Source organism: Zeus faber, assembly GCF_960531495.2.
Source record: "Zeus faber genome assembly, chromosome: 22".
NCBI lineage: Eukaryota > Metazoa > Chordata > Actinopteri > Zeiformes > Zeidae > Zeus > Zeus faber.
In genome coordinates this window covers 6,226,143-6,237,013 of record NC_137209.1, presented here as the reverse complement: position 1 = coordinate 6,237,013, position 10,871 = coordinate 6,226,143, and the positions used below count along the sequence as shown (strand labels likewise).

Genomic DNA, 10,871 nt, shown 5'->3' with positions numbered 1-10,871 from the left:
ACTTTCCGTCACTGATCAGGGAGCTGTCGTATTGTTGTTCTGCAGGGACCCAAAGCTGGAAATAGTTAGGACAGGGGGTAAAAAATAAACCTGATCAACGTCCTTATCAATTCTGGGAAACTCTGTGGACACAGAAACAGAACCGTATTTACACTGAGGGTGGTTCAACGGGCGGCCCGCGTGCCAAACGTGACCCACCCATTAATGCAGACCGGCCCTTGAAATACATTGAAAAGTTAGACATGAACTGTAGTTATGTTCATGTAACCCAATAAACACCTGTAAAGTACCAACAACCTTATGACTATACAGGAGCAACGTGCGTTTAAGAATATAAACCTGAGGGAATATTATCCACAAATGTATTTGTTGATTTGAATAATTTCTAGTAATTTATAAGTTCTTAAAATAATTTTGTTTTTTTTGTGTGTCGGAGTTGTAGCTTGACACCCAACAATTCATTTTTCAGGCCCTCAAGATTGAAAATGTGGCCCCCAACCGACTGCATCAATTTCCACTGTGGAAACGCAATTTCGTTGTTTGGTTTTGTTTTTTTCTTTGTCGCTCGCTGTAACGTGTAATCCAGGGGTCTCCAACTACAGGCCCGGGGGCCACACCCGGCCCCCTTGAAACAATATGCTGTGGCCCGCTACATGGTGATAATGCACTGATAAATGTGGCCGGCAAATACTGTTTTTCAAATCACAGTGCTTAATGAACCCGCACAAAATGTACTTCATGTTTTTAAAATGTGAAACGAGATTAAACCGATCGTAAGAGAGCGATTTCCGACAGGATTACGAGGCAACACTAACGTGCGGGACAGAACGGAACGAAACGAAACGAAACAAAAGGAAACAAAGCGACCGCTTTTCCCTAGAAGTTCAACACGGCCCCCGCTAGAAGAAGACAACCTTCGGGAACAATATGATTACGTCCGACCGTACCGGGAGCTTCCTGTTTAAGGGCATGTGGCAGGCTCCCGACTCTTTCAATAGGACAAGTCATAAGCCCCCGCCGTGCAGCTCTAGTCTACTTCACGCTAATCACCTCTTTCCTCTGCTTTCAATTCAACATATTGAGCCAACTCCTCGAAATCCTCCCTCCTGCAATCTCACGCCGCACTCCGAGTCCTGGATTGAAAATGCCCCCAGATGCCGCTTCCTGCTGTGATCGAGCGGCTCAGTAATCATTATCACAGACATAACTGTTTTTTGTGGGGGGGGGTTTTTCCCCCGCCCCGACTGGGCTCCTTGATCCTGATGGGGATGAGGTTGTCATTTTTTTTTATGTGACATTTCTGACGGTTAGACGGTGCGTCTCCGAGTGCTTATGAAGCCCTTCTATAATCGTGATTTTGATGGGGTCTGGATTTCGGCGTAAACACTCCTCATCCGGTTTTATTTGAGCGTATGTTTCTTTTTGTTAAAATGAGCCGACTTCTCCGGCATGGGAGTCGACATTCCCGATGTTGTGAAACCCTGAGCCTTCCACTGAACCTTATTCTTGTCTTAATACGTATTGTTTACCTATGGAGCGAAACCCCAAAACATACTTAGTACTCGTGTCGGAATTTCTGTGGAAAATAAGTAATGATTCGATTTCTTTCCATTTTCTCATCACCCACCCTGATATCTGAACCAAAGAAACTGTTTTAATAACGGTTCATAGAATCATCTGATTCATAACCTTCCCTATTTCGAGCTAAAACGTACCACTCTGCTCCAAATATATATTGCTTACCTTGATGGATGATTTGTCCACATACCTGTCCTTAAAATGCCTCATCATTTCTCTGGTGATTAAAAGGTTTGTATGCTCTATATTTAATCCGCATAAACTAAAAAATAGAAGAAGTAATAAATCCAGTTATTGTGCACTGTTCATATTATCCTGGCTAAGTCGTCCTGACAAATTAAGACAGAAAAAGACTCGATGCCTCCATGAGCATGTCCTCACAAATCAGAATGAGAGGATGCCGGATGCTTAGTGTAGAACCTGGGGGAAAAAAGGAATTAACTGGAGCGAAATAATTGATAATTTAGCTCCTTGATCTGATTACAGGGCTTCATCAGGGAACACATTAAATTATTTCTTCTCCTTTGCGTGCGGCGGGACCGCAGCGCTGTCACCCGGGCCCGTCACGTCGTCCGTCTCCGCAGAGTAACCAGTTTATGTGACCCGGATGCTCCACAAGGATAACACCGATGTATTTACCTGCGTCTGTTCGGAGCGGAGCGGTTTGTTAGCACTGTGGTGGCAGAGGCAGCTGATGGGTCCACGAAGCAGAGACGGATTATTGATTCAATTTTTTTTCATATTTTTTCCAACTAGTGATGAAAAGTTTGGCTCTTTTTTGGAGGTTCTTCTTTTTACCAGCGACTCAGCAAAAAGATTTGTTCCGTGGGGCGTGGCAGTGGTGTGGCTTAAGCAGCCGCACCTGGCTTGGGTCTAGGTAATTGGGCCCGGAATGGGGGGCTGTACGCCTGTTGCTTGTCAGAGCAACAGGCGTACCCCCCCCCCCCCCCATCACCGCACAGACATGGGGAGAGCCTCTGTCATGACAACGTTCCATCTGCTCCCGGCTTGCTCCATGTTGCCACCCTCTACAACCAACTGGTGTGTTTGAAACCTCTCTGCCTGTGTTTCCAGGCCACTCGGTTGGCTTGTGGCAGGCGGCTCTGCCACATTCAATTTTCTAGACTCGTTCGACTCAGTTGGTGTAACGCACGGCGATCAAGGGAGGACTTCCGTGCACGATGAATGAGAGCGGGAAGAAGAGTCGACACTTTTCCCTGAGCGACTCGCGAGTCATTTTAAGAGTCGTTCGCCACGAACGAATCGTTTGCGAGTCTTGCTTCGCTATTTATAACGAGTGTGTCTAGTTTAAGAGCTTCCGCTCAGAAAAATAGCCCACAACCACGTGGCTTACCCTGCGTGAAGCAAGGTCTGTGGCAGATAAGTGGTTGCCATCGCAACGACCATTATTAACAGACAGTGCATTGCTTGCAACCAAATGGCCGCTGGTTACACCTATTGACCGATCAGAGTCGAATATTCCACAGAGCCGTGTAATAACAGTCATTAAAATTCACAAGTGCAAGCGGTCAGTCGGTAGTTTATAGCACCTTGGAAACTGATTTAATCAATCAAATCACATCTCAAGGACAGGAGCTCCGCTGTGAAGAACGCTAACAACAAACAAACCGGCACACAGACAAATGCACAGTATGTCTCGGTTGTGGTCCGCGCAGGTGTCTCGGTCAGCGTCTCCACCTTCAACCTGATGGCCATCTCCCTGGAGCGCTACAGCGCCATCTGCAACCCGCTGGCGTCCCGGACCTGGCAGACCAAATCCCACGCTGCCAAGGTGATCACGGGAACCTGGTTGGCCTGCTTCATTCTGATGCTGCCCTACGCCATCTCCAGCACGCTGAAGCCCTTCACCCGGTACGACAACAGCACCGGGCACATGTGTCGTCTGCTCTGGCCCAATGACGTCATCCAGCAGTCCTGGTAAGTCCCGGCTCGCTTCCCATTGGGGACGGTCAAGGGCACAGAACACCTCTCACCTTCACTTGTGAATCCTCTCTGCCCGTGTCTCAGCCTCCGATACACACTCCAGTTCAGCCATGCTTTGTTTTCCCATCACTCCATTTCATCTGGCCCCTAATTGGTTTTGCCCTCGACTGGTGCTACTAGTGCGGGACAACCTCTTGGGGAGGTTTGGAGTGGAATGCTGTTGTATCACATTTTGCAGGTTGACACATACTCCAATACCAGAAACGCCGAGTTGATGTCGGCAGTATTTAAATAGCTGGGACTTTTCTTCTCTCTCTAGGTATGTGACTCTGTTGCTGCTGCTCTTCCTGATCCCCGGGATAGTCATGATGGCAGCCTACGGACTCATCTCCCTGGAGCTTTACCGGGGCATCAAGTTTGAAATGACAAATAGGAAGTCCAGCAGAGGTATTACCGCGCTACAAATCAACCGAGCAAGTGGTATTTCATCATGACTGAGGATTCTGATTGTAATGCTGTAGTCTGACGATACCGCTGTAATATTGATCATTTCTCATCTAACTCATCTCCAAAATTCCTCCAAGCGACAGAGAGGCAATCCAGCACGGGCAGCATCAAGCCAGGTGACAGCGATGGCTGCTACCTCCAGTCCTCCAAAAGGAAAAGCCTGACCCTCTCCGTGGGAAGCGGATCTTTCTCACGCCACAGCGCCTCCCCCAAGGTCAAATTGAACCGCGTGTGCAGCAACAGCTCCACCGCCAACCTGATGGCCAAGAAGCGCGTGATACGCATGCTGCTGGTCATTGTCTTTCTCTTCTTCCTGTGCTGGACGCCCGTGTTCGTGGTCAACGCGTGGCAGGCCTTCGACCGCCGCTCGGCCCACCGGCTGACTGGGGCGCCCATCTCCTTCATCCACCTGCTGTCCTACACCTCCGCCTGCGTCAACCCCATCATTTACTGCTTCATGAACAAGCGCTTCCGCCAGGGCGTCCTGGCCACCTTCACCTGCTGCTCCGGCGGGGGCGGCGGAGCCGCGAGGTTGGCCGAAAGCAGAGGGGGAAAGGCCAGGGGCGCCGCGAGGAGCGGCGAGGCGAACGGCCTCGCCGCTCCCCTCCAATCCCCGCCCAGCAGCGCCAACATGCGCTTCGTCTACAGCAGCAACCGCGCGACGGCCTGGAGCGAGTTGACTTGAAAATGACGGAGATTTACGCTGCGTGTATAACCGCCGCCTCAAGGCTTTGAGAGGACCCGTGGTGTTCAGCGATGCCGGGTTTTATTTAAGGACCACAAAGTGCTTTATTATGACTGTTTCTAAGGCCAAACATGCTGCTCTAGAGTGTTTCATGACGCGGGTAGAGTTGTTAACATCTGTGTGCCGTAAATGTGGCGTGCGCTGTGTTTATACCGTCCTCCAGGACCCCAATAGCTCAACATTTATGTAGCTCTTAGTTTGCCGTTCGAAAGCTTGCAGCACTCAAGCTCTTATTACATCGCTCTGTCTAATTTAAGCGTTTATCAAATTAGCCTTTACAGCCTTCCGAGTGACATCCAGCTGAATAACAATCAGTGTATGTACGTTGACGTGTATCGTCATTTCTAACCCCAACCTACTGGCTACTTATAGTATCAAATTCTTTACTCCTACCGTAAGTGTAGGTACTACCACTTTAAAAAGTTAGTGCCAGTGCCAGAAAGTTTATTTTGGGGGGTTTTTTTGGGGTTTTTTTGAGCGTGAAAACTTATTTGGAATTAATGTTAGAAAGCCCATCGCTGGACGCTCGTGACGAGCTCGTCCTTGGCCTCGTGCGTGTGCGTGCCGACCACGCAGAGACCTTACGTCATGAGAATTCCGACACCTGCGCACCCTCTTCAAAGAACAAAGTCCCGGCACCACGTGTACGTTTCTGGGCCCGTGTCCCACCCCCCGTCTGCCTTCCACGAATTCTGTCAAACGCAGCAGTTGCGAAGGGAGCGCAGGCCTTTTCGACTTTGCTTACTTGTAGCCTGACTTTCGCAATGCAGTACGTTGTAGGCATAGAACGCTCAGTACGGCGATATTGTTGTATGTGTCGTTATATTCTCTCAGAAGTGTTTCGAAGTCCTTGTGTTACTGTGCAATTTGTGTTACTGTACAATTATTTTATGCTTTAAAAGGATTTGTTAATTGCTGAATGAACAACGAAGTCTCTGTGTTGACGGTGAAATAAAGAACAGTGGAGATCAAATACTTGTCGATTTCCAAATTATATTAGGGTGCAGGTATTTTCAGCGACAACCCTCTGCTTATACTGAAACACTCCCACGGCACACCACTATTCTGTTAACCACAAAACAAACAAATCCTTCAAACGACTCGGCCGCCGGGAGTCACTCCGACGAAAGAGTGGGGGAGCGAGTGAATCTTCCACTCAAACTGAAAATAATTACTAAGGGCTAAATTAAAGCCAAAGGCAAAAAAGGCCAAGGCCTTTTCCACAGTTCATATCGAATGGGACTGATTCGCCTTGAGTTCCGCCAAACTAAGATTGACAGGATGGAATGACTTTGGGACTCTGGCGGAATTCCATTCAGGACTCGGAGCCGAACGGACCCGTCTGGACTGCCGTTCTCCCTCGCTCACCGCGCGCTACCCCATCCCGATCCCAACGAAGGACGAGCGGGGAAAAATTGGGAGAATCTCTTTTACCGATGGACTCGCCTGGAACCGAATCTCCAAAAACAAGCCAAACCTTTCAGGGCGACTAATAGTTCTGACTTTCAGTGCGAAACTTGAACGGGAACCAATGAGTCAGATGAATAAGCACGGTCTTGCAATTTTGATCTTGCAACACAAGAGCTGGTGTCCAGTATTAATCACTTCAAGTGGAATTTGGAACCTTCCTCGTAGCACACCGGCAAGCGCTCGGCACAGCGGCTGAAAATCACCGGTGTAGACAACTCACAACTCAATCTGTATAAACCACATCTGGATAATCCACATCTGGTTTGGCCAAATAAAGCCTTAAACGCGACTCCGTGATGTACGACCGATCCTGTGACAATTTTTGGCCGGAGTGACTCGGGGGCTTTTAACGGCTTCCTTTCAAGTGCCTACGAAAGGCATTAGAAGAGGTTTTGAATACCACGGCGGAGGCCAAGACGACGCTCTGGCCCTCGGTCTGGAGACGTTATAACTTCATATACGAGGCGCGGTTCACTGCAACCGCAAGGCCATAAATCTTGTTTGTGCACATTCCAGCTCTAGTTGTTTTGTTTTTTTTCTCTCCCCTCCGTTCAGTCAATAAGTAAAACCACACACTGTAACACCATTCAACAATTAACTCACACTCCAGGTGGAATATTTTATATCACTTTTTTTTTTTTATTTCTTTTTTTTTTTATACCAATATTGCAAGTTTTTTTTTTTTTTCCACTTTTTTTTTCTTTTTTCAATGACATATGGCGCATGAACCAGAAACTGCGATATGTACAAAAACAAACAAACAAACAAAATAAAAAGACTATTGTATGTTGTATAAAAAAAAAAAAAAAACCCAAAAAAGAAACTGTCCCATTGTTTTTTTTTGTTTTTTTTTTTGACGTTATTGCTAAATGTTACAAACGGCACAGGTTTCTACCATCAGCGACCCTTGGCGCGCTGAGGATACTACCACATTGACATCTCGGTTTACCGTTACTAAGAGATTACACAGCTTAAAAAAAAAAAAAAAAGAAAAGGAAAAAAGAAAAAAAAAAAAAAGAAAAAAGCGTGAGAAACCCATCGGCGCGTGTGAATGAGTGGGAGGTGGCGAAGGGCGAAGAAAACAAACCAACATAAAGGAGCGGCCCGACGGAAGCCCAGGCTACAGGTGCGGACAGTGGAGCCGTGAGCGAGGGAGGCGCTCCCAGACGGACGCCGCACAAGCACACGGAGGAGAGAGCGGGAGGGAGAGAGAGGAAAGGGAAAGAAAAGAAGTTGAAGAGCGAGGAAGGGGGTAGCGCTCTGTAGTGCAAACAGCCCAATAGTCTGAATCGTAGAGGGATTAAGGCTGAGTGCGACTTCGAAAGGGCTCCAAACGCACCGTTTCTTTGCGGGGGTTTTGTTTTTGTTAGTTTTTTTTTACGTTTTTATTTATTTTCTTTTTAAAGCTGCCTCTCACTCGTATAGCAGTGCACGAAAACTACGTTGTTTTTTTTTTTGTTTTTTTTGTTGTTTTTTTTTTTCTCCAAAAAAAAAACACATTTGGCATAATAGGAAGATACATATATTGTTCTGAGCTCATGGTAAAAAGAACAGCTGCTTTCGGAAGAGTTCGAACATTTTGATCAGACACGTAAAAAAAAAAAAAAAAAAAAAAAAGGTTTTTTTAAATTAAAAAAAAAAAAAAAAAATTCGAGATTTGTTTTTTCACAAATGCTGACACATGAAACGGCAATCTGCCTTTTCTTTTGTTTTTCCATCTTCTCCGAAAGCTTTTTGCGCGCCACGGTAGATACAGCAAGTGTACAATAGAAAGGCATGTGTAACATCTTCCACCCCTTTGACTGCTCATCATCATCATCATCATCATCATCATCGTCGTCGTCAAGTAATTCTGTGTCCTCCCTTTCTCCTTCGAACTCCAGGTATGTTCAAGAGAAGGGGAGAGAAAAGTGAAAGGAAGGAAAGACAGAAAATAAAAGAAAAAAGGTGTAAACTGGGAACCAGCTCGGATTGTCACGGGGGGGGGGGGGGGAGTGTTTGGAAATATACATGCTACTGCACACCAGGAGGGCGGGGGGTTAAAAAAAAAAAGAGGCAACTCAACATGTAAACAAAACCTAAACCCCCGCCCAGAAAAAACAGACAAGATGGGGGGGGGGGGGGCAGGATATTCATAGAGGGGAAAAGCTATCTTTAACCTGCGGGGCATTCAAGGCCAGTTGGAAAATCAAAAATAAAATCCTCGGGGCTGGGATAAGAATTGGTGACCGGCTAAAATGGTTCCGTTTGCTTGCCCCCCGGCGGCTGCTCTGCCAACGCGGACTTCTCACATTTTTAACCGCGACGAACGATCAAATTTGTGGAGGAACCTGTTCCTGAAACACACAGCGCAGAAACTATTCCAGGGTAGAAAGGAAGTGGCCGTTCATTCTCGCTCTTTTTTTTTGTTTTTGTTTTAATACACTCCCAGGCCCAACAAGGCAGCGTGGACAATAATGCACTTGTTTCTTTTTTTCTCTCCAACATTGAATTAGACAAGGGGAAGCTATGTAGCAATAATTTAAAAAAATATTAACATTACAGTGTAAAATATTTTTAAATCAATCACCGGCAGAGAAGGGTGGGATTGACTGGGACATAACTTATACTTTTTTTTAATTTTTCTTGTTTATACATATTATTATTATTTTTTATTTTATTTTATTTTTTTTACTTTGAGAGTAAGCAAGCGAACCTTTGTTTTATTTTGTTTTTGCTCCTTGCCCAATTCAGGGTTTGGCGATCAGGTCAAAGCAACCTCATCACGCAGACATTCAAGTTACAGCATCATGGTTTTATCCCGGTAAGTGTGCACAGTTTAACTGTAGATACTAAGATTGGATGAAGTATTGCCTTTGAATGCTTGCTTCTATTTGCAGAACGGTGGAAGACGGTGGAACGGTGAATAAATTAAGTCCGTTATTTGTTTTGTCGTTTTTTTAAGAGCAACAATTGTTTTGTTTGTTTTTGTTTTGTTTTTTGTTTTTTTAAACGTGAGATAACACACTTTGCAATGGAGCGAGTCTGACTCGGCATTCCATTGCAGCGACCATTAAGTGAGCCTACACACACACACACACCCACACCCACCCACACCCACACACACACCCACACACAACCCCGCTGGCTGGTGAACTAGTGGTCAGGCAGACGAGTCAGCATCACAACAAGAGACGACCTGTATAATAATATTGCTGAATGTTTCGGAAACACACATCAAGAAGGCCTTTTTGTTTTGTTTTGTTTGTTTTTTTAAACCTCTACGGGAGAACTGATCACCAGGGACGCAGATGAGTGGGGCTACCGACGGCGAGTTTACAATATACTGTATGCACACACATATACACGCACTTACACGCACAATGGTTTCCGCAAAGTAAACAAACTCACAGGATATCTGAAAAAAGGCTGAGGCGAGCTCAAAGCTCTCTGGAGATTTTGCACCAAAACAATGGAAGGTGGGGTCAGGGGGTTGGGGTGGTCGGTCGGTTGCTTAGTTGGTTTGTCAGTCGGTCGGTCGGCTGCTTCGTTGCTTGGTCAGTTGCTTAGTTAGTTAGTTGGTTGCTTGCTTGCTTAATTAGTTGCTTGGTTTGTGAGTCAGTTTGTTGGTTTGTTTGTATCCCAAAACGAAGGCCAACGGATCCTTCGAAGCGCTGCTAGCGATGACATCGTGGATTTGTTTTTCAAGCGGTCGGAGGACGTCGCAGCAGGCGGCTCAGCGGTTCTTCCCAAAAGTGAGCCAACGGGAGATGATTTGCAGGAGTAGAAAAAAAATGGAAAAAGTTGAGATCTCTCTTTGATATTTAGTTAAGTAAGTGAGTAAGGCCACGTCACATTGGAAAATGTCTTGAACGGGTTTTTGCGTGGTGCGCTTTTGGGACCGATGCTATTCCTCGATATGCAGACGATGACGCCTTTCACCTCTGCCGGCGATACGGCGAAGCGTTGGGGGGGGTGTGGTGGGGTTTCCCGATTTCCAGAGACGTTCTCGTGGCTCCGGCTGAGATGTAGTGATGTGTAGACCAGAGCGCACACAGAATATTGCAGACAAGGCAGAGGCATTGCTTAAAGCTTTCTTTTTAAAGACTTTGTAAAAACCCAATGGTAAAAATATGCCCTCTGAGGTTATTCCCTAACAAAAACAAACAAACAAAAAAAAATTGTGTTCTGTCAAAAACAACAAAACAAACGAAAAAAAACCCAAAACAGACAAATACACAGGCTTAAGATTCATCCCCGGTGGGAGGAAGCCTGAGTACGAAAACGAGAAACAAAGTGTTTCACCCAGAGACTGAGAAGGCAGGCGTTTGTGGGAGAAAAGGAGTAACGTCGCAATAATAATATTAATAATATTACAAAAAAAAAAGGGAGGGATTTTGGACCTCAAAGAAATAAGGACAAAAACAAACAAACAAACAAACAAACAAACCCCAAACTCAGAGGTGGAATAGAAACTATTTGGTAACAAAAGTGTACTATATGTTTAATACAAAAAAGGTATGGAGAAAATGTACCTTTACTAAAGCTTATACAAGATCCTTGGTCCATAGAAACTATGCGATCGTCCCAGTCCCACTGTGTCCCCGAACAACAATACATCCAGTCCACTTCTCAGAGACACACATAA

At 45.9% G+C, this 10,871-nt stretch overlaps 1 protein-coding gene across 1 annotated transcript in view; it reads left to right on the top strand.

Annotated features, from left to right (window-relative positions):
• The window catches only part of cckar (cholecystokinin A receptor), a gene marked incomplete at its 5' end in the record, with an annotated part of 7,269 nt that extends 1,636 nt beyond the window's left edge, over nt 1-5,633 (top strand). Inside the window, 3 exons of the mRNA XM_080023250.1 lie at nt 3,255-3,516; nt 3,842-3,969; nt 4,107-5,633. Of these exons, the coding sequence (XP_079879376.1) occupies nt 3,255-3,516; nt 3,842-3,969; nt 4,107-4,714 (998 nt within the window). The 3' untranslated portion in view covers nt 4,715-5,633. The remainder of the gene's footprint in view (nt 1-3,254; nt 3,517-3,841; nt 3,970-4,106) is intronic.
• Nucleotides 5,634-10,871: the final 5,238 nt, after the last annotated feature.